Source organism: Aphis gossypii, chromosome 2 (assembly GCF_020184175.1).
Source record: "Aphis gossypii isolate Hap1 chromosome 2, ASM2018417v2, whole genome shotgun sequence".
Classification (NCBI taxonomy): Eukaryota; Metazoa; Arthropoda; class Insecta; order Hemiptera; family Aphididae; genus Aphis; species Aphis gossypii.
Window position 1 is genome coordinate 88,970,889 of NC_065531.1, and position 23,298 is coordinate 88,994,186.

Sequence of the window (23,298 nt, forward strand, 5' to 3'; positions counted from 1 at the left end):
AAATAACCCGAAATCTGTTGTAAAAGCTATTTTGAGCGGTCTTCTTGTTTTACCGGAATTTGGAAATAGCCTTGTGCCATGTCTATTGTGGAAAAATATTTTGCTCCTTCTAACGCCCTAAATATATCTTGGGCGCGTGGTATTGGATGTCTATCACTTATTGTTTGTTCATTGAGTTTCCTAAAGTCTACCAAAAAACGATATTCTCCCTTTTGTTTTTTGGGTATAAGAAAAACTGGCGCTGCATAATTACTTTTGCTAGGTTCTATTATATCGGCTCTAATCATTTCGTCAATTAAAAGTCTAAGTTTTTCTCTTTGCGCGGGTGAAACTCTATAAGGTGCCTGAAATGTCGGATTTTCCGAACTTAATTTTACTTCACATTCTTCTACCTTTGCACAATTTAAATCAAGTTGATCAGAAGTAAATAAATGTTTATATTTGGATATTAAAATCAATACTTTTGCCTTTTGTTCTTTTGTTAAATCGTTTGATATTTGTATTACTGTCCCTTGTTTATCGGTTATTTCATTTGGAAAATTATTTATTGTAAAAACGTTAGTATTTTGTTGTATTTCACCTATTACCGTGCCTTCATATATTTTTGTGTATAAATTTGAAAAATTGTAAATTGGAATAGTTGTTTCATTTTTCTTTAAACTATTTGTTTCTAATTTTAAATAATGTTTTTGACTTAAGCGATTCACTGGATTTATAATCATTTGTTCATTGTCTATTTTTATATCCGTTTTAATTTGTATATTAGTTATTACTTTCGGTGGAATTAAAATATCTTGAGTTACTATAATTTTTCCTACTATATTTTCTCTTTCTTTTCCTATGTTAGTTATCCCATTGTATTCAACCCATATTTTGTCCATTTTAATACTATCTCCCGTTTTAAAATTTATTGCTTTGTTATCAAAGTCTATAACTAAATTATATTTCAAACAAAAATTATTACCTAATAAAAATTCGCATGTTAAACCTTTGATTACGTAAGCCTTAATTTCGTATTCCGTTCCTAATATGTTTATTTTTAGTTGTGTCGTACCCATATTTTCTAGAATAGAGTTGTCAGCTCCTGTAATAGTTGTTTGTTTTTCTGGTGTTATTAAATTTTATTTTTTATGAAAGAATACTCAATACAAGATATATTTGAACCTGTGTCTATTATTGCTTGTTTTTTTTTATTTTGAAATTGTATTTCTATGGATAAAACCTGGTTTTTCTTTTTAATGTTATCTAATTTTGTTAATAATTCATTTTTATTTTGTCCGAGGTTGTTTTCAAGTTCTTTTTATATTGGTTAATTTTTTCTATGTGACCTATTTGTATATTATCATACCAGTTTTTTACAAAAAGTATATGTTGTTCTTTTTCTTTATTTGCTATTTCAGTAAACTGTTTTTTTTCTTCCCGAGTTTGTTGTCCGATTTTTGCTTCAAACCCGGTCTCTCTTAGTTTTTTACATTATCACACTGTGTTGCATAGTGTCCTCTTCTCTCACATTTATAACACGTTATATTTTCCATTTCACCTCTCATTTCTTTTTGTTTATCTTTATTTCTTATTGTTCCGGTGTCCTCGATCTGCTTTGTCTATCTCGACTATCTTGTCTCTTATAATTATCTCTTTGTGATTCTCTAGTGTAACTTTGTTCACGTGAGTCTGGTCTCTCTCTTGAATATGATCTATCTCTATTTCTACGCTGATTATCTCTCGAAAAAGATCGGTTTCTATTATATCTTCTTGAATCCCTGCTTGATTCTCGCGATCTTCCTGGGTATGGACTTTTGTATCTATATTCTGGTTTCCTATAGTAATCTTTATTTCTATTATAATCACGGCCTCTTGTCTCATTATTTCTATAGTAACTCTTGTCTTCATAATCGTCATAATATCTATTTTCTCTAAAATCTACAGATCTATTTGTATTCTTTCCCAGCATATTCATTCTTTTAACTTCTTCCGTAAGTTGTTCTATTTTTAATAATAAGTTTTCAGTGTGTTCCTCGTTTTTTTATTTCTTTATTTTTATGAAACTCTTGTAATTTAGTCACTTGTAAATTTAGTAAGTCAGTGTAATTGTAATTTAATTGTCGGGCCTCTGTTATTAATTCTATGTTGCATAAGTTCGTATTTTTTTAGATTTTTTTTAATTTTTTTAAAGTTGTATTATCTTGCATAGAAATTGTATGTAAAATATTCTCTTTTAGTCCTTTTAAAATGTAAATGCATATATCCTCTTCTTTCATGTGAGTTTCAATTTGTCTGCACAAACTTTCGATCTCAGTCATGAAACTTGTTGCTGACTCTGATTCTCCCTGTCTCCTATTTTCTAAATTTGTCTTTAAAATGGTAGTGTAATCAATAGGTAGATATTGATCAATAAACGCATCCTCTATCTCTTTCCATGTCCAGTTTGTTTTTAAATTATTTAAATTGTCTAAGAAATTGCTCGCAGTTCCTTTTACAAACATTGGTAAAAATTTTAGTTTATCTTTTTCGTCCCAGTTATTAAAGTCAGTTATCATAGAATATTGTTTTAAGAATTTTTTTACGTCCTCATTGCCTGTAAAATAGTCGGGTGTCATTTGTAAATTTCTTTTTCTGTCGGTCATGTTTTGTAAAATTTTTAACTCGTTAGATGATTGTTTTTTTTTATTTTTATCGTCGAATGACACTTCTTTATTATTTTTTTTGTTGTCAGAAGTAATATGATTTTCACAAGTATTATTGCTAATTTTTAAAGTATTTAAATTGTTTTCTTTTTCTGAATTTTCTGGGAGAATATTCTTATCTTTGTTATGGAAACTTTTATTTAAAATGTTAAACCTATCGAAATTGTCACTACTGTTTCCTTCTGTGTTTTGTTCGTTAAAATTTAATGATTCATATATGTTGTCAGAGTTATTTATGTATTGATTTTTATCGTTATTTATAATTTTTTCGATTGTATTAGTTATGTCCTGAGCTTTGGTATTGATATTTTCATATAATTGTTTTGATTTCTCTACTTCCTCTTTCGTTTTTAAGTTATAATAGTCATTCTCTTCTTCTGAATTTTCCTCAAGCTCAATACCTTCTATTTTGATTCTATTTTCCACTGAGATATTAATTACAGCCTGTTTTTCTCTTTCTGTTAAAGTTTCTCTAATATCGTCAAGTTCTATGTTACCTTTAAAATATTTTGATAAACGAGCTCTCAATTCTCGAACTGTTCCTGTTGATTTTAAATTTTGTGATATACAAATGTCAATTAACTCAGGTTTTTTTTATTGTAAATCTCTGTTAACGTTGTTATTGAAAATTCTAAGATGTTATTTTTGCTCATGTCCTTTAAAATTTAAAATTTTTATCCATTCGAAAAAAAAATTTTACAGTATGAAGAATTTTTGGAATTATTTTTCTAGTATAATGGGTACTCTAATATATAAAAAAAAAATATTATGTGTGCAACAACAAAAAAAAAATTTTCTTTGAAGTAAAATTGAGTATACTTACCCCTGTTGATGTTCTCGATATCGCTCTGAACGATGTTGCTGTCGAGATTGACCGCGTTCTGGATTCAGGGAACTTCCTCTGCTTTCCGTCAAATGCTTCAATAATGTCGTTGAATTTGACTGTGTTAGAAGAAGAAAACGTTCTTCCTAGCTTGTTGTCGAAAATCAACTTCGAAAAAACTTCTCAAATCCGTACAGTCAATATATACAGTCAATCGTATACACAAATATATACGCGCAGACTTGGTTTCGTAAAATAACGAAAATAAAATGTTCGTATGTTCAGACAATTGTACACACAAAAATGTAAAAACACACACACACACACACAATTTAAACTTCGGTAGGTAACGAGCCTTAGTTGGGCGCCACTTTGTCGTATACGCCGATCAAATCGTACATATAGACATAAACACACAACAGAATTCAATATTACACTTTAGAGAATCTAAGCCCTAAGCAGTGGCCGAGTCACACGACCACTCACTCTCTGGTCTCCCTTTATTCATAAAATCATAACCCTATATATATATATCCATATCTTAACCTACTTACACATATTTATTGCTTACATGCTAAAAGTTATTACAATTATTGTTCTTATACCTATGTTAATTATTGTTTAAAATAGTGTCTATTTAAAAATGTTTACGTAGTGTATGTTTATAGTTAATACTTCCTATGTTCTAATTTTTATATTATTACAATATGCCGTGACTACGAATTTACAGTATTGCTTAATACAACAAGTGGTAAATTTGATTGTTTCTTTATATATCTTTGAAGAGTCATAAAGTTTATTTGATATTTTTCTGCAGCATTTCTTAGTGAACTTTCTTTTGTTAACACTTCAGCAGCGGCATTTTTATAAATATCTTCAGGGACTATGCCACGGTTTGTTTTTTTTACATAGTTTCTGACCATCTAAATAAGACAGTTATAATAATTTAATAAGTTGTACATACAAATTAAATTTTTTTTTTTTGGTAGTGGGGTAAGATGATACACTATAACAACTTGCCCCATACAGGAATATTTCATATGCAATGTTATCATATGAAAGTAAATGGTTAATTTTGTAATTTGTGAATAAAAAATGAAATAGTATTACCTAATGAATATATACATCGTAACAAAAATGTCTTGCCTTAAGTCCTTGCTCCAAAAAAAAATAATGAAATTGTCAACTAGAATTTACTACTGATAAGTAAAAACAGAAAATCATAAATATATATTGATATTGATAAAATACAACCGTTGTTATCACGAAATATTTTTCTCGTTAATTTGTTTTACAAAATCATCTGAACGACACAGTGCTACCATAATTTAAAGTGAAAAATATTCCCAATGTAACAACTTGCCCCTGTAACAACTTACCCCGCTCTCCCCTACTACTGGCGAAAATGTTTTCGTATAATCAATACCATATTTTTGTCTTGATCCATTAATGACTAACCTAGCCTTAAAACGATCATTATGTTTTATTTTATAAACCCATGAGTTGTTTATAACATTTGCTCCGACCGGCTTTGATACCAAAGTCCATGTTTCATTATCACTTAATGATTTAATTTCATCGTTCATTGCTTCTGCCCAATTAGTTGCATTTTGCATGAAATGGCTTCACTATATGTTAATGGCTCACTTTCCACATAATTGGTAATAAACGATTGTGCAACATACCTGTCTGGTGGTTTTAATCTAGTTCTATCACGTAGCTGCATTTGATGCTGTTCTTGTTGACTTTCTGTGTCGTTTTCCACTGGTTCTGTTTTGATCTCATGAACCTGTTGTTGATTTTCATCATACACTGTTTCTTGTTGATTAATCTCATTCTTAAAAATAATATCTCTAAATATACTTATATTATTTGTACCCGGAAACCATACTCTGTAACCTTAAGTATTATTGCTGTACCCAATAAAAATACCCTTTTTGCTTTTAACATCCCACTTTTGCCTTTTCTCTTTTGGAATGTGAGTAAATACTTCTGTTCCAAATATTCTCAAATGACTTATTTTTGAATCTTTGTTAAAATAAAGTTCATACGGTGTTTTACCTTTAACTGAAGATGTACCTGTTAAATTCAATGTATACACAACTGTATGAACACTTTCTGCTCATAATGATATATCCAATTTCTTTGAATGTATAATTGTCCTTGCAGCTTCAACTATTGTCCGATTGTCACGTTCAATTTTTCCATTTTGTTCTGGCGTGTATGGGACTGTTGTTTAATGTCTAATTCCGTATTTCTGCAAAATACTGGTTACTTCATTATTAACGAATTCTAAACCGTTATCCGTTCTTATAACCTGAACTCTGAAACCCGTATCAGTTTTAACTTTTTGTATAACCGTCCCGATTATATTTTTGACTTCACTTTTATGTTTCAAAAAGTACAATTTTTTTTTTTATTTGATTGATTGGTGTAGGGTAATTAATACAGTTAAAATTAAGACCACTTTTTTTCTCCAAAAAATTAAAATATTTATTACTAAAATGGTTTTTATTTTTTTTTTTTCATTAAATTTTGATAAAATTGCATATTTAAAACATTTATTGTCATAATTGTTCACGTTTATAATGGCTTTTTTATCATAAATTATTTTTGGTAATTTTATAAGTGATGAACCACCAAGTAAATTAACTTTATTAATTCTTAATTGTAAACCATCTAAACTAATTTGTCTCCAAGATGACCCTTTCAATGTAAATGTTTCTTGCTCATTTAATAGTTTATCATAATGTTTTTTAAAAGTGCTGTAAAATTAGATGTTAAAAAACATGCAACATTTAACGTTTTAAAAGAAACATCACGTATTTCGCCAGTGATTATATTTTCATATACTAAATCTACCCATAAATTAAATTTATATGATGACGAAGAACATAATTCTTTTAAATTTAATTTAAAAAAAAAAAATGATGATGAATTTAAAAATGATAATAAATCAACAATATTATCATTGTTTTTTAAATAAAAAGTTGTTGACCTATTATTTTTAAATTTTTCAATTTCAACTAAATTTCCCCCAGTGATGTTTAATCGATCAATTTTTTTAATCCGATTATAGGTACCTATTTTGGCATTTTGATGAATTAATACTAAAAATATTAAAAAAAAAATGTATTATATTACTTATGCATGTACTGTAGATTGTAGAAGATCTTCAGGGTAATTGTACATTACCCGATGGTATGTGAAATGGTGAACACCACCTTCCTGATAATCAGTTATATTTAGGTGCTCAGGTTCTCAAATACATTAATGTACCTGAGCTAGCAAACGAAACTGAAGAGAAAAAAAACTTTTTCAAGAGTTGTAGATATTTTTTACAAACCGCTACTTTAGAGCTGAAGAAACGGTATAATATGGACGATCGTGTATTGAGTAAGCTGCCATCATTAAGTGCAAAAAATGCCCTATCAATAAATTACCATAATTCACACCCATCTCTAGTTCCTTTAATTTCAATTATGTCAAGAATAGTGCCAGAAGACAATTTACAATTAATCCAAAAGATAGATGACCAGTGGCGTAGTCTTCCACTGAAAATGATACATATGCCTGAATCCATCACTAATTTACAGTATGCCAATGAATCACCTGATATATTCTGGTAATAAATTAATTATTCAATTTTGAAAAAAAAATTTAGGTAATTATAATAATTTTACAATGGTTATTTCAGGTCTAGTATCAAGGATTATGATTTAAAAACTGAAGCAATAGGGCAAGAACTTCCTGATTTCGCATTATCAGTTCTTTGTCTACCACATTCTAATGCGCACTGTGAGATAATTTTTTCCAGAGTTAATGCTATAAAAACAAAGTATCGAAACAAGTTAGTTACCTAAACTATAAATGGTACTATACTGACAAAAGAGTGTGTAAAGGGCGGACGATCTCAAACAAAAAATTGTGTAAACTTTGTTCCTAGTAAGTTAATGATTAATAGAATGACCAGTAATACATTATATCCTAAAAAAGAAATCTCATCAGATAATATTACTACTGATATATTTTATTCAACTGATGAATAAAATATTAATTATGTGCAATGTGTTAACTATAGCTACCAAACAGAATAAATAATTATTATTTGTTACACTTTTAATTTTAATGTTATAAGTTTTAGTTTGAATTGAATTGTTACTGATTAAAGAAGAAATAATATATTCCTTATTTGTTTTTATGTATAAGTTAATACAGCTATTTTACAATGACATAGTTAAAATCAGTTAAATCTTTATATTTTATTACATATTTGTTAAATAACAATGTAATGTTATGTTTGTTAATGCAGTGACTAATCCTTATATTTGTATATTTGTTTTGTGTTCTTTAATAAACCCTTTTAAATTGAAGTGTGTTAAAATCATTTAAGGTAATTATGATAATGCATAGAAAATAACTAAATATTGTTTATAAATTTATTTTTATAGATATACTTAATTAATAAATCAGTGGCGTACGCGAGGGGGGTGCCAGGCAGATATGACACCACAGAATAGATTCTGTGATGACACCCTCCTTAAAAATAAGTATTTATTTAAATTATGAAACGATGACTAAAAAAAAAAGTTAATTCATGCATATAATTATGATTTATGATGGACCCACGTCATAGCGAGCGAAGCGAGTGTTTTTTTTTTTAGTGTACGAGAATTGAAGTTGAAATACGAGAATTTTGAGAAGCTTGATACGAGATTTTAGTCTTAGGTATCTGACAAAACTGATTATGCCTATTCGGGAGCGGTGTTTATTATTATCATAGATAATATATACATGGATGGGACATACCGCGATTTTACTGTGATCGAAGAGCATACTAGTTACCAAAGTGGTTATACATAATTTAGGTGTGGTATCAACCAGAAATGATAACGAAAACTAGTATAAATAGTATAATATTAGTTAGTTATATTTATATAATATAAAATAATTTTTTTGGTATAATATGTAACTAATAACTAAAAATAATTCATTAATTTCATTATAATAAAAATGGTTACAGAGTACAGATATTTCTAATACAAAATAGTCAAAAGTCAAAATAGGTACGTGATTTCTTATTGGTGTTTAAATAAAATTAATTTGGTGTACTTCGATCTTATTTTTAATTGTTCATTCAATTTTTTTATTTCGTGAAACATTCTAATGTCCAAGTATTTATATATTATTAAATTTGTTAATTGGTCTCTATGAGTATCTATAACTGAATAATTTTCATCGCAACTATCAGCATCAAATAGTATTCTACATTTAAATATACTATTTTTAATTTTATTCCATAGAAATGTAGAATGTTATTTATAATCAGTGTTGACTGGATGACTTCTAAACGCTCTTTCAGCTTCTAAACATATTTTTCGTACAATTTCACTAGGATTTGTCAACGTAGCTCGATTTTTTTGATCAAATAATTTTGTATAGTGTGATTTTGAACTTTTATCAGCAGTTAGCATTCTAAGACAATTGGTACACTCAACGTTTTTTGCTACTGATCGAGCGACAAATCCAGCGATATAGTAACTAATGTTTTATATAAAGTTACCAACGTCAACTATATCAAAGTAATCATGATCTATTAAATTATCATTACTTTGTAAAGTAACTGTTTGTTTATTAGATGCATTTACAGTTAAATATTTTGTGCCATCCAAGATAGTGCAGTTACCATAAATTGAACCAACTACTTGATTATGCACTAATATACGCTTGTAAGCAGCCTCAAATTGTCTACAAGTCGGGTTGTTATTATGACCACCTCTGCTACGGATTGCACTAAATGTTGTTTCTATGTGGTCTTGAGATAGCTTATAGGTCAATAAGTAAGTCATATAATTTTTAGCCACAATAAACTCATATAAATGAATTGCATTTTTCAAACCTAATATTAAACCAAGAAAACCTGTTTTCCTACTTGATTTCAGTACTTTCATCACAATGGGTTGATCATTTTTATATTCAATAAATTCAAGACCTTCTACATATTGAATAAATTTGTTTGTGAAGTCTTTGTATATAGTCACAGTGTCAAATGATATAGGCTTATTATATGATTTGTTAGAAAATTTAGATCTACTATTTAATATATCAAAAGCATTGTTCATGTATGTTATAAACTCTACTGTAGTGTCAACATCTTCAAAATAAGACTCTTCTGTTTTCAAAAACGCCAAAGCATCAGCTACACTCTTACTTAGAGTTTGAGCAGCTAGTCTAACGTTCATTTTTTCGTTGGAGTAATGTAAGTGTCTTTTTGTTAATTTAGTGCCAGCTCTTAATCCCTTTTCATTTTCTATATTATATAATTTTTCTATATAAGCCCATTTAATTAATTGTTTATTTGAATTTCGCAATTCTTTTAATATGCGTACTGATTGATTTTTTTCAGTTGTCTTATATGTAGAATCACCCCAAGCATTACGCACAAGTTTTATCATGTGTGCAGCATCTAGAAAAATGTAGATTGGTTCATTTGTGTAGGAGTTCATAATGTATGTTACGTTATTTAAATCTGCTCCTAAAGTAGAAACCATTGTCATATTGACTGAAGCTCCATCAAAAGTTAGAGAATTTAATTTGACTCCTGTTTGGCTTATTAATTCTATTGCTTTTTCTAATATATTGGCTCTTTTATTACCAGATAAGCCATCAATTAAGAAGTAGCCTATTGGTAACTTCCAATAGCCATTTACTCCAACTAGTAAAAAGACTAATGCATTTTTTGCTTCTGGTACAGTTTTATCCGGATCTGATGCATTATTGAAAGAACCTAAATTAACAAAACCATAGATATTACGATTACTATCCATCTCTACTTGTTTTCTTATACTCATTTCATCAATCACTAAATTGCACTGTACTTCTTTTGCTTCATTATTTGCCATATCAGTGAGGGTGTCAAATGATTCTTTTGTGAATCCCGGTTGTCCATCAATTGCCATATACCAACGACTTAATGTCCTCGGATGAGGTAATGCATTATTAAATTGCTCTCGGACATATGTATAAGCCTTTGGTGAGTAGTACTGTAATGTGACTGCAAACTTTTTAATTTTAGGGAATTATTATTCATAATATTGTAAATTGTAAGATGCAAAAAACAATCTATATTACATATTTATGTAATTATTTTTTAACATAACATACAATTGAAGGTACAAAAAAAAATTATATATAATATAAGTAATAAGTAAAAGATACATAGCTAATTTATTAATGTAGTATTTCATACAAAATATTCACAATGCATTCTAATTATATATCCACCTTAAATTTATAAATAATATAACTAATTATGTTATAGGTGCAATGATAATATTTTTAAAAATGAGTTAAGTAATAATTTTGAAAAAATTAGTGAAAAAATAGCTACCTATTATTGAATAGTTTTTAAACACCTTTAAATTTATTTTATGTATAGCAAGTAGGTAGTATTTATTACTACTATTCATATATATTGCATTATTTCTGTATGGCTTTAAAGTGTTTAAACAGAATCTTGACTCAAGCTCGGGTACACTTTTTTGCTATTTTTAATTGAATAGCGAACATGTTTTGTGTCTAGCGAGTCTTAATCAAAAATTTTGATTTTTTTTTTGTGTGTCTTTAACATTAAATAATGGGTAATACTAGAAAAAATTCCTGCCAACAGTTTTGCACTCCACCCAAAGGTTCTGTATAAAATAGTAATATTAATCCCCGTATCCACTAGTGTAAATATTAATTTTACAATAAAAAATATCCCCATCAGTCCCGAAACAAAAGTACCAATAGTTGTAAACCATCCCCAAAGTTGATGTAATTTATTTTCGACCATGTTGCTTATTGTCTGTTCGTCAATAAGATATTTATATTGCAGACCTTGGTTAGTCGTATCATATCCCATAGATTATCTTATTAAATTATTTGTAGCAGCACTCACTTCTTGTGGAAACAAAATATGTTGCTGAAAAGCTTTCATTATGTCTTGTGTGTATATACCAGCATTCATAAGCGATTCTGGGGGTCTATTTTTGAACTTGATCGAAAATAACGAACGAATTACTCGTATACGAATCATTCGTTCACTGATTTTCGATTAACGATGAAAAACCTTATTTTTGAATGATAATCTAATAAAGATGAACGAACGGTTAGTGTACGAATGAATATTGTTATAAAACTTATGAATATGCGTTGGCGTCACTGTTTTATCACAGCTGTTATTTTAAAAATACACGGATGGTTGAAAAATTCGTTATACATCTATGGAAAACATTTTTACTTTTATTACTTTTATTTAATTAACATTAAATCACAGGCACTGTGATTATTGTTTTGATTGTTATACGTGAATAATTAAAATAAATAAAAGTTTAAATTTCAATTTTTTTTTCAATTTCATTTTAATGAGTAAAGTCACTGAAAAACGCCCAAAGGGCAAAAATATAAGCGAGGAGTAAAAAAAAATTTTGGTTGAATGGGTCGTCAAACATCCACAGCTAAACACAAAAAAGTTTTCTGCTAATTTTACATTGAAAGATTCCCAACGGCTTTGGGAAAATGTGACCATTATTTTAAATTCGTGTGTTGGCGCAACTAAAACATGGCAGCTTTGGAGAAAAGTAAAGAATACATTTTTTTTTAAACAATTATTACATAGCATTTTTTTAATTACGAATTATTTAATTACTAGTGCTACAATTATATAAAGTGGTTGACTAAAAGCAAAGTCCCATCTAAAGCTTCTTATAATAAAACGGAAGGTGGTGACAAATCGGACAGCGATTACCTTAGTGAAATAGAAAACACGGTTGTAAATATGATTGGTCCTACAGCAATTCACGGTCATGAAGGTATCATGGAAGCAGAGGCATCAATATCTTTTTTAAACGACTAAACGACTTAAAACGACACAATAAATTTGCCTTTAGAAGATAATGAGTTCGTATTTTGTAATTACTATTTTGTTATATCGGGTATAACTGTATTATATTAGCCATCAAGTATACTAATATAATATCACATGAATGAATAATAGTGGCGCATATAAATTGATACATTTTCAAAATAAACTTTGTTAGAATGAAATTATATTATTATTTCATTTATTAAAAAATTATAAGCTCCGTTTACATAAATTTAAATACTCCACTGATACTCATTGTTCATTATAACCATCTTAGTTTACTAATTATTACCATTAATTAGGTATAATATATATTTCTCAATTTTTTTTTATTTTTTTTATGTTTAGATTATTTAATAAAATTCCGATCGTCACTGAAAAAAGTTCACCGATATTCGATATTAGCGTCGACAAGAAAAAAAGCAGGTTAATTAAAAGTATAATATTTTAATAATTTAGCTAAAAAATATTAATAATAATAATAGGTAATAATACTATTTTACAATTATATAGGCTAGCTTGAAGCTTCGCTGGTTTTGGTTTTTTTTTATTTAACAAATTATAATACTTAAGATTAATTAGCTTTTAGTAAGCATATATGTAATACATACTTATTTAGTAAATAATATGTACACAATTTTTATTAATATAAATTCTTTTAATAGTGAATTGAAGTTGAATAAAAGTCAACGATTAAATAAAACGATGGAAGCGACTACACACTTGGGAAATGTTAGCGAACAATTAGTAAAACTGAAGGAGAGTTATTATGAAAGAAAGTTAAAGCTGAAAGAAATTGAAATTGAAAACAACCAAAAATATTATTCTGCAAGCTTGGCTTTGCAAAACAAACTGGTTGAAAACTTAAATAGTATTGTTATGCATTTAAATAAATAAATACTTAATTTTTTCTTCTATTCTATTCTATTATACCTACCTAAAATTAAGAAGTACCTAATAAATCAAAATATTCTAAAATATAATTAATATGTTAATATTATGTGAAATATTGTTGGATTATGGTTCTCTGCATGTCTCGACCAGCAACCAACAAGGGATTTATAGCTCGCATTTGTTCGTTATTAATATTAGGAATAACTCCTAAATCGTCTTCGTCAAAAATCATATCATCTTCACAAATTATGTCGTCATCGGAAACATTGTTATCTATGCATATATTATGCAAAACTACACACGCATTAATTATTTTAGAAGCTTTTAAAGGCTCGTAGTGTAAAACTCGATGTTTTAACAAACAGCTGAAAAAAAATGTTAAAAATTATTTAACGGCTTACGTAAAATAAGATTTTATAATTTATTTTACCAAAATCGCATTTTTAATACACCGTTACATCTTTCAATAAGACTCCTTATTTTTAAAAACCATTTGTTAAAATCAGCTTCTGGTGTGTTTGGTTGTGGATCATGTAAAGGAGTTATCATCCACGGCCTTAGAGCATAACCAGAATCTGCTATAATGATTTTATTGAACACTTAAGTATATAATTTTAAATTTTAACTGAAAATTTATAAAAATTAACTTGTAAGCACATATACCTAACATCCAATGTGAATGGTAGCCATTTCTATGAAGTTGCTGCATAGTATTAGAAATATTACTCCTATTCCAAATATAGGCATCATGTGTACACCCGGATATCTTGCATTGACATTTATTATTTTCATATTAGAATCGCAAATCTAATAAAACATTTATGAAAAATACTTGATACATTCGGCATTTAATGATTGTAATAGTATTATTCTTACCAACTGAGTGTTAATGGAGTGATAATTTTTCCGATTTACGTAAATATGCTCCGGATACATACCCTCACTCTTAGGAGGTTCAATAGCGATATGCGTACCATCCACAATTCCTATTATACCAGGAATTCTATACTTTTCGTAAAATCTTTAAAATATATATTTAATATAATTTAATTAGGTGGTTTTTAGACAGTAGTATAAAATTTACTTTTGCCTGACAATGTTCAACTCTTCTATAGTTCTAGGAAAATAAACATGTTTACTGAAAACTAGCGGTTGGTTTAGAGCTTCGGTAACTTCTGTTATACACTGACTAACAGCTGACTGGCTCATCGAAGAAGCTCTGTTTTCCCCAATATCTTGCTGGTAAGAACCGCTTGCGTAAAAACGTAATGCAGTCAATACCTATATGTTTATGTTCAAATGTTATTGCTTTAATGTGTTGTATGACGTGTATAAGTATAAAATTATTGTCGATTTTATTTTAATATTTCAAAATACCTGTCGTTCGATACTAATAGCAGAGCATCTAGTAGGATGGATCATAAATGGAGATAGTTCATGTATTCTATCTCGGACGTTCTGTTTAGGTAGTCTAAACTTTTTTATAAACTGACGATCATTTAAATCTTAATACATATCATTAGTTAGTTTGTTTTACACTAAAATAGTTTTAGGTATGTATTTAAATTAACAGTTATTACCATCTAATGCATTTTCGGCGGTGTAAAATCGTCGATTTTCATTTCCATCGAGTTCCAACTCTTCAAGATTTCTGATCATTTGCAGATGATTTAAATTGAGTAATAAATCCATAATTTTACAAATAATTAATTTATATGTGCTCAAAAGTCGAAAGAATAAATTAAATAAGAATTTATAATAAAAAAAAAACTATAAAAATTGTTTTATGACTTTTAACACTACGAGCCGTGATAAGGAAAACACGAATAACTAATCTAATATGCTATTAGATTACTAAATGAGCAACCTAATATAGTAATCGAATAATTAGTTTACTTATTCGATTACTAATCATTAGATTGAATTCAAAAATACTATTTTGTATTGTTAATCGAATAGATGATCGAAAATGGACGTATTAGATCACTAATACTATTCGATCAAGTTCAAAAATAGACCCCCTGGACTTTTGTACGACCACGTCCAGGTTGTAGCCGGTTTGAGCTTTTGTGGTTTTTTTATTTCTTGTATATTTGGTACAATACCAAACCAGTCTCCGTCCAAATTGAAGCCAGGTGGAAGTAGTATATTACAATCAATTTGAGTTCCAAATTGTTGCAATATGTGCGTTTTGGGGGCCATGAAAAACGTTTTGTTGTTATATAAAATTGGTAGTTCATTAAAACATACCTTTTTTCTCGATATTTCAACATTTACCTTTTTACATTTTATTAAATATATTATTTCGCCTGTTTTCACTGCAGTAAAACCTGGTCCTTCGCCCATAAGATACGAAAAGTCGGAAATGCTCGAAGAGGCTAGTGTAAGCTTTTGTTGTAATATTTTTCGTTCGAGATCACACTGTTTTTTAATTATGTCATTATACAATGATGTTATCGTAGATTTAAAGAAGTTTTCAACATAAACAAATTTTGTATTAACGTAGGCTAACAAATCAGTGTTTTGCGGAGAAATTGTTGTTGTCGTAAATCGATTGAAAAATGCGGTATTTACAAGTATGACTCACATAACTGTATGTGTTCAGTTTGAATCACTGGCATCCCGCATGCAAAACTTTTTTTAATTTGTTTTAGGGAAAATACTATTTTATCCGTTTCCACAATATAGGTATATATATTATTTGAAAAATCATTTATGGCATTTGAAATTATTAACGATGCAGGACCATCATATACCGTGGTTATAAGTTGAAATAAATAAAATGCACTGATCAACAACGTTATACAATTAGTATAAGCTTATACTTAAAGGTACGGTTTCCTAGACGCGACCGGTCTCCGCGATCGGTCGCTACGACCTGTCGTTGGTGCGTGCTGGTTTCCCAGGCGCGACTGGTCGCCGAGACCAACAATTAGTCTACATTATAATATTATATTTTGTATCGTCTCAGTGTTCTCGCCGTGAAGACCTATTTTGTGTTTTATTATTTTTTAGTTTCAATATGAGTATCACTAATATAATAACTAATAATAATAAAATTATATTACTTTTACTTGAAGAAGATGATGAATTATTAATTACAAGTTATAAAAAGAGACAAAAAGTGAATGACTTATTTATCAATAGAAAAACAGAGGGATTCTTTGAAATTTTAATAAATAGACATTTGTCGAATGACGAAACGAAATTTCGCGAGTTTTTCCGTGTTAACAAAATACAATTCGATTACTTGTTATCACTTGTTGAGGTAGAATTATCGAAAGAACCATACAATCGAGTGAAAGAACCAATTACAGCTTCAGAAAAATTGGCAGTTACTTTAAGGTGAGCTACTAGTATAATATAAACTTGTCATACTTATTTGTATCAATCATCATTAGTTACCTAACTTATAAAGTTATACATAATGTTATATATTAGACATTAAGTTTTTGTGGTTATACAATTTTACCGTGTATAAATATTTGATAAAGACGTGCTCATTGTTGTAAATTGTAATGGTTTTACTAAATACCGTAATAAAATAATTTAAAATAAATATATGTATCAATATCATTCACTTTTTATAGGTATATGGCTACTGGAGAATCATTTCGATCGCTGTCATTTGGTTTTCGAATATGTCACGACTATATTAGCATAATAGTAAAGCAAACTTTAACAGTTTTAAAACATAAACTAGTTCCAATTTTTTTGCCAGACCCACGCCAAATTGATTTTAAAAAAAAGGCTGAAGAATTTTGTTATAAATGGAACTTTCCTAACTGTGTACTTGGTATTGATGGTCCACTTGTTCCTCTGTAAATGAAGGCCCAGACAATTCTTCATCTTGGACTGGTGAAATGACCGAATCTCAGCCAATGTTCAAAGTGTCTATAGTTCCTTCTTCACTATGTGATCCCATGTTGCTCTCAGAACTATAAACAAATTATTTATAAATATTTAATTTTCAAACAAATAATTTATTTTTATATAGGTACCTTCGTTCATTTTCGACAGAGTTTAAAAATGACACACGGTCTGCCAAAGGCCAATGTTTTTTTGCTGAGCTTGCAGATCCAGTACATAATTTTCTTTTACAGCGGTTGTGGGTATCCCGTATGTATTTCCACTTTTTTTTACAATCTTCGACTGAAAAATAATACATTTATCGTGTATTTATAAAATAGAATTTAAAACACTCAGTATCTGTACTTTTGTGACACTTAGTTGTATAGCTTTTACTAAATATTCATAAACCTAATAATATAATATATTATTAGGTCTGTGCAGATATTTTTGTGTTATTCCCAATACAATGTATAATAATACGTCAAATGTAATGTGTATTAATAGATATTATTATTATTTTTATCTGACAATATCAAAAATAAACCAATCAAAGAATTGTGTAATATATGATTATAAAATAATACAATATTGTCCACACGTTTTTTTTTAAATATATTGGAAATTATAATCATAATGAATAATCATAATGTTTGTAGTTTAGTCATTGATTAAATATACGTAATATATGTATATTTAATCAATGGTAGAGTTACTCCCCAACAAATTTGCTACAGGAACATATACCGACAATATATCTAAAATTGTTTGTCTAATGTGCTAAATTATTTAATTATTTCAACAATATTTTATTTTATACTTACCAGATTTTCCTGTTGTGTTGGCGATATCAATCCAAATTTCATCCTTGTAAATTGTGTTTTTATATTTTGGATGCGCAAGATCGTAAATAACAGAGTTTTTTTGAATCACTTCAATTAATTTTTCTTCTTCTTCGGCAGAAAAAGTTAATTTTGCCATATTGTCGCAGGCGACGGTCGCGATACACTGCTTTCCGACCGGTGCTGTCGCTGGTCGCGCCGAAAAAAATTGGTCGCAAAGCGACGGTCGCGTTTGGGAAACCAGTCAATATAAAATACATATAAACAGTGGGAGAGAGACCGTCGCGGAGACTGGTCGCGTCTAGGAAACCGTACCTTAACAAATAATTGTACAATAATCGAGTGATGGTAATTTATTATAAACATAATGTATGTTTATATATATATATATTATACCTAAATATAATTATTAATGCCTAATTATACCTTATATAGTATACGCATCTTATAGTCGGCGACACGAAAACTGGCGGGTGATCGCAACGATCCTAGCGGGTTTTTCGCAATAGTGGTCATTAAACTTTTTGCCGCGCTTTTTCAAATATTTCGTATTCATATAAATTTTTTTTATTTGTTGAAAATAATAATATTACGCATTTTTATTTTTCTTAATTTTTCTTATTATGTTCAACTTAATATACAAAAATAAACACATACTTTACTTAAATTATTAGTAAAATTACATATATATACATATACAATTTAAAAAAAAACTAAAATACATGTACAGATCAATTGTTAATCATTAAATACTATTTATTATACAAGGCTATTCAATACACTCTTCGTCATTATCGCTAGAGTCCCAATCGCTGTCGTCTGGTAATATAGTCAATATAATAGGTTCTAACAAACTGTCTCTTAAAATTTCTTTATCGTAGTCCTTGTCTTGTATTGATTCGGCAATTCGGCATGTTTCACACATTTTTCCCAATCATTTTGCGTAATTGAATCTAACGCTTCATGTGTTAGCTTTTCTATGTCAACCATTTTGAATGTATTATTTTTTGTCGCTACCTTATTTTTTACTTTAGCCCATATCAGTTCTATGGGATTGTATTGGCAGTGATATGGTGGTAGTCGAATCACCTCATGACCCATTTTCAATGCCAATTCGTCTAATTCATATTTTTTTTCGATCGGAATTAGGAATTTGACCCTTTGTTTAAGTTCCGCTAGCGTCTCTAATGGAGAAAATGTAATATTTTTTTTGGTTAGCCAATCCTGAACATCTGATTTTCTAGCATTACACTTAGGAAAATTATCAACTAGTGTCGAATGGTATGATGCATTATCCATCACAATGATAGACGGTTCTTCAAGGTTATTTAACATTGTGATGAACCAAGATTAGAATACATCCAAGTTCATTTGGTTGTGGTAATCTGTGGAATTACCGGTATTACTATGGAAAACCAATTTCGAATTTTGTATGAACCCGTACTTAGAACATCCTGCGTGAACAACAATAAGTTGCCCTCCTTTACCTGTTGGTATTTTAAGACCTATTGAGTTTGTTTCATTTTGCCATGCAATGGTCCGTGAGTGGTTTTGATTGACCCATGTTTCGTACAGGTATACAATAGGTCGAGTATCATTGTTCACTCGCAATGTGTACATTTTTCGTAAGAATGTGCACCTAAGAGAAACTATATCATTGCGCTCCATTAAAAACTTACGGCCATCACTGCATTTTTTATATGAAAGTTTTAGATTTTTTAGAAGTCTTTGCATTGATCTAAGACTTCCTGGATAATCGTTTTTCTTCTTGACAGAATTAAGTATAAGTTGTGCAGTGGGGTACTCACCCTTGTCATAAAATTCGTGTACAGTTCTCCTTACTATATCACCATCGAAATCATCCACTTCTGATACATATTTTGCTCGCTTGTAAGATTTTCTCGGTGACACGAAGGAAGGACCAGGCGCTTCTTCAATTTCTTCAGTTTTTCGAGCTTCTAAACAAATGCGCTGAATTGTCCGCTTTGAAATCCCGCAAGCCTCAGCAGTCACGTCTTGAGTTTTTTTAAAAAAATTACCGTCTAAATCTTCTTTTTCCGATAACTTTTTTAAAAACGAATAAACACTATATATAATTTTTTTACTTTGGCTATGCACGTCGCTGTCTTTAAAAGACATGTTAATGTACGCAAATAACAAAAAAACAAATAACAAATTAATAAAAAACAACTAGGTTTTTAAACGATTTTAACGAACGTTTTACAAAAAACGTGTACACGCTGGAAACACAGTATACACAATAAAGAATACAGCGGCATAAAATGTACATAACCATACTTACCTTCCCCCTCTTATTACTCTATACAAAAAAATATGAACAGTCGAATGTGTAGAATGCAAAAACTCGAAAAAAAGGGAACTAAATGTTGGTAAGTAATGCCTGGGTAGTATTTTTATTGTTCACGTTATAGCGCTGTTGGGCGTAACAGGTGGTTGCACTAAAATGAGAACCATTGTCTTCTGGCTGGGTGAGGTTCGGGGTACGACGGCGATCACCCGCCAGTTTTAGTGTCGCCGACTATAGTATAATTATTACTTTATTTTGTACATCGTACTATATTATTTGTACATAGTTATACAATATATTTATATATTTCATATATATTAATGAGGTTTTCCTATAATATACATCTGCTAAGATGATAAAGGTACAATGTACATTGTTATATATTATTATTGATTATTTATCGAAAATTAGAATATAAAATGTATAATTTGAGATCACGTTGATAAAATGTACAATATGTGTGTACACGGTAAAAACTTGGATAGAACATACAAAATATACCTACTCACCGCTGCCACCAAAATGTTGTAACGTGTCCAGCAAGCACTTGTAAAATTGAGGTAAGGATTGAAATAAAGTATACGAGTTTGAATACACCAGTACACTAATATATTTTACAACACATATAACAATCGTAAACTTAAAGTACAACGTCGTTCAAGTTCCAAGGCAGACTCCCCGAATCTCTGATGCCCTTCTCTATTTAAGCTAATAGTTTTCCCCTTGTTATGATCACGCCACTTCGATTATAGATTTCGCGTGCATAACTTAATGATCTATTCCACTATTTTTATACATAATAATATTGTTTACGTGAACGTCAGCGTTCGTACCTTATTATAATCCCATGACCCATACATCCACTACGTGTTATATACATAATGATATTGTGCATAAATACAATATTATATATAGTATTAATCACGGACTAAGATATAATGGACTGGTATCGAGTGCAATATCTGTGAGCCGAAAATGTTACGCGAGCGAGGGGTGCAGGGGGTTAAAAAAATCCGAATGATTTTAGCGCTCTCTATATAATTTATATACTTTTATATACTAAAATAATATAAAAAAAAAAATGTAGATGACGTTGGAATCATTCGGATTTTATTTTTCATAACATTTGATGCTCGGTCCCTCCTACTCTCCCAGCCAATTCGATGCCAGTCCATTATATCTTAGTCCGTGATATCAATAAATTTACTATAGTCAGGGACACGAAAAGTAGCGTGTGACCGACGCGATCCAAGCGGTTAAATCGTCTAATGGGTTCTTAAACGGCCAATACTAATTGCCGCGCTTTTTTAAAAATATTTACATATTATTTATAATAATAAAAACCAAAACAACAAAATCGTACTATTAATATAAAAAATTTTATTTAAAAACATCTTATCATTTTATATGCTTATGTTATATATTTACAAATTATTATTTTTACAAAATACTATAAACAACATTATATATACAATTTTAATTTACCTAATTAAAGTTGAAATTAGTTACAAAATATGTCTTCATTATTATCTGTGTCTTCATCATCACTTGAATCACTATCACCTGGTAATATGGTCAATATAATAGGTTCTAATATGGCATCCCTGTGAACTTCTTTTTCATAGTCTTGCGATTGAATAGTTTCTGCATGTCGTACACATTTCTCCCAGTCTTGTACAGTCACTGAATCTAACGCTTCATGAGTCAAACGTTCAATGTCTACCATCTTGAAAGTGTTATTTTTTTTGGCAACTTCATTTTTAACTTGAGCCCAAATCAACTCAATAGCGTTATATTGGCTGTGATTGGGAGAAAGTCGTATCACCTCATGACCTCTTTCTAATGCCAACTGATCAAGGAGATACGATTTTTCACGTGGCATTATATTTTCACCTTCATTTTGAGTTCGGCTAATATTTCTAGATTACTGTAGGGAATATTTTTATCTTTAAGCCATTTTTGTACATCCGATTTTCTAGAATTACTCTTAGGATAATTTTCAGCCAAGGTCGAATGATGTGAAGCGTTATCCATAACAATAATAGAGGGCTCTTCAAGATGATTGAGTTATTCCAAAAACCACTCTTTATACACCTCAGCATTCATTTGGTTATGGTAGTCTGTAGTATTACCAGTGTTACTACGAAAAACTAATTTTGAATCCTTAATAAAACCGTAGCGGGCGCATCCTGCGTGACATACAATCAGTCGACCACCATTGCCAATTGGAACCTTTAATCCTTCTGTACCTTCATTGTTCTGGCAAATAATGGATCGTGAGTGATTTTGATTTACCCAAGTCTCATCAACATAAACAACAGGGCGACTATCGTTATTTTTACGCAGTGTGCACATTTTTCTGAGGAATGTGCACCGTAGAGCAACTATGTCTAAACGTTCCATTAAAAATTTGCGCCCGTCATTACACTTCTTAAATGAAAAATTCAAATTTTTAAGAACGCGTCGCATTGACCTAACGCTTCCAGTGTAATTATTTTTTTCTCGGTAAGTGTTGAGTATGGAAAAGGCAGTCGGGTACTCACCTCTATCATAAAAGTCGTGAATAATTCTTCTGACTATATATCCATCAAAATCGTCCAACTAGGTTTGAATTTTTACGCGTTTATATGTTTTACGCGGAGATTTAAAAAATGGAACAACTCGTTGTTCATCTTGCGTGTTTTCTGATTTTTTTGCTTCGGAGCAAATGCGGCTTACGGTGCGAAGTAAAATTCCACATGCCTGGGATGTAAGGTCTTGAGCACATTTAAAAAAGTCTGGCGTTAAATCAGGTTTTTTAGATAAATTTTTTAAAAATATATACACTCTATGTATAATTTTTTTAGATTGACTATGAATATCTTTAACATTAAAAGACATTTTAAAAAATTACAAAATAACAGCATAGTAAATAAATTACTAAAACGCACAGGCAATACAACACTAAACAGTTAACACACGAATGTACCTAGTCGTCAACCACTTGCGAGCTA

General features: G+C 29.6%; 6 protein-coding genes across 6 annotated transcripts; 1 reads left to right on the forward strand and 5 right to left on the reverse strand.

The window, feature by feature from the left end:
• Window positions 1–1,570: 1,570 nt before the first annotated feature.
• LOC126549900 (serine/threonine-protein kinase fray2-like) lies at window positions 1,571–2,624 on the reverse strand. The gene is made up of 2 exons (XM_050200300.1): window positions 2,285–2,624; window positions 1,571–1,983 (listed from the first exon to the last, which is right to left on the reverse strand). The coding sequence occupies exons 1-2, from the start codon at window positions 2,622–2,624 to the stop codon at window positions 1,571–1,573; spliced, it is 753 nt and encodes a 250-aa protein (XP_050056257.1).
• Window positions 2,625–6,632: 4,008 nt separating this feature from the next.
• Window positions 6,633–7,534, forward strand: LOC126550351 (uncharacterized). Its single transcript, XM_050201707.1, has 2 exons — window positions 6,633–7,132; window positions 7,205–7,534. Exons 1-2 carry the CDS (start codon window positions 6,885–6,887, stop codon window positions 7,368–7,370), a joined length of 414 nt encoding a protein of 137 aa, XP_050057664.1. The 5' UTR covers window positions 6,633–6,884; the 3' UTR covers window positions 7,371–7,534.
• Window positions 7,535–13,409: 5,875 nt separating this feature from the next.
• LOC126549901 (uncharacterized) lies at window positions 13,410–14,965 on the reverse strand. Its single transcript, XM_050200301.1, has 6 exons — window positions 14,887–14,965; window positions 14,684–14,811; window positions 14,391–14,587; window positions 14,245–14,327; window positions 13,737–13,884; window positions 13,410–13,671 (listed from the first exon to the last, which is right to left on the reverse strand). Exons 1-6 carry the CDS (start codon window positions 14,963–14,965, stop codon window positions 13,410–13,412), a joined length of 897 nt encoding a protein of 298 aa, XP_050056258.1.
• Window positions 14,966–17,180: 2,215 nt separating this feature from the next.
• On the reverse strand, window positions 17,181–18,136 carry LOC126549902 (transcription factor Adf-1-like). The gene is made up of 3 exons (XM_050200302.1): window positions 17,980–18,136; window positions 17,308–17,458; window positions 17,181–17,244 (listed from the first exon to the last, which is right to left on the reverse strand). Exons 1-3 carry the CDS (start codon window positions 18,134–18,136, stop codon window positions 17,181–17,183), a joined length of 372 nt encoding a protein of 123 aa, XP_050056259.1.
• Window positions 18,137–18,858: 722 nt separating this feature from the next.
• On the reverse strand, window positions 18,859–19,332 carry LOC126549903 (uncharacterized). The gene has a single exon (XM_050200303.1). It carries the CDS (start codon window positions 19,330–19,332, stop codon window positions 18,859–18,861), a length of 474 nt encoding a protein of 157 aa, XP_050056260.1.
• Window positions 19,333–21,806: 2,474 nt separating this feature from the next.
• LOC126549904 (uncharacterized) lies at window positions 21,807–22,339 on the reverse strand. The gene is made up of 2 exons (XM_050200304.1): window positions 22,199–22,339; window positions 21,807–22,154 (listed from the first exon to the last, which is right to left on the reverse strand). The coding sequence occupies exons 1-2, from the start codon at window positions 22,337–22,339 to the stop codon at window positions 21,807–21,809; spliced, it is 489 nt and encodes a 162-aa protein (XP_050056261.1).
• Window positions 22,340–23,298: the final 959 nt, after the last annotated feature.

Coding starts and splice junctions, on each gene's coding strand:
- LOC126549900 (XM_050200300.1), bottom strand. CDS start 2,624: ATGACCGACAGAAAAAGAAATTTACAAATGACACCCGACTATTTTACA. Junction 1,984..2,284: donor TTTCATGACTGAGATCGAAA/GTTTGTGCAGAC, acceptor TATTAAAAATAG/AACAACTTACGGAAGAAGTT.
- LOC126550351 (XM_050201707.1), top strand. CDS start 6,885: ATGGACGATCGTGTATTGAGTAAGCTGCCATCATTAAGTGCAAAAAAT. Junction 7,133..7,204: donor GAATCACCTGATATATTCTG/GTAATAAATTAA, acceptor TGGTTATTTCAG/GTCTAGTATCAAGGATTATG.
- LOC126549901 (XM_050200301.1), bottom strand. CDS start 14,965: ATGATCAGAAATCTTGAAGAGTTGGAACTCGATGGAAATGAAAATCGA. Junction 14,812..14,886: donor CGCCGAAAATGCATTAGATG/GTAATAACTGTT, acceptor ATATGTATTAAG/ATTTAAATGATCGTCAGTTT. Junction 13,672..13,736: donor GTATTAAAAATGCGATTTTG/GTAAAATAAATT, acceptor ATTTTTTTTCAG/CTGTTTGTTAAAACATCGAG.
- LOC126549902 (XM_050200302.1), bottom strand. CDS start 18,136: ATGGCAAAATTAACTTTTTCTGCCGAAGAAGAAGAAAAATTAATTGAA. Junction 17,459..17,979: donor CAACACAACAGGAAAATCTG/GTAAGTATAAAA, acceptor ATTATTTTTCAG/TCGAAGATTGTAAAAAAAAG. Junction 17,245..17,307: donor TCTGTCGAAAATGAACGAAG/GTACCTATATAA, acceptor ATTTGTTTATAG/TTCTGAGAGCAACATGGGAT.
- LOC126549903 (XM_050200303.1), bottom strand. CDS start 19,332: ATGTTAAATAACCTTGAAGAACCGTCTATCATTGTGATGGATAATGCA.
- LOC126549904 (XM_050200304.1), bottom strand. CDS start 22,339: ATGGATAACGCTTCACATCATTCGACCTTGGCTGAAAATTATCCTAAG. Junction 22,155..22,198: donor TAGCCGAACTCAAAATGAAG/GTGAAAATATAA, acceptor CTCCTTGATCAG/TTGGCATTAGAAAGAGGTCA.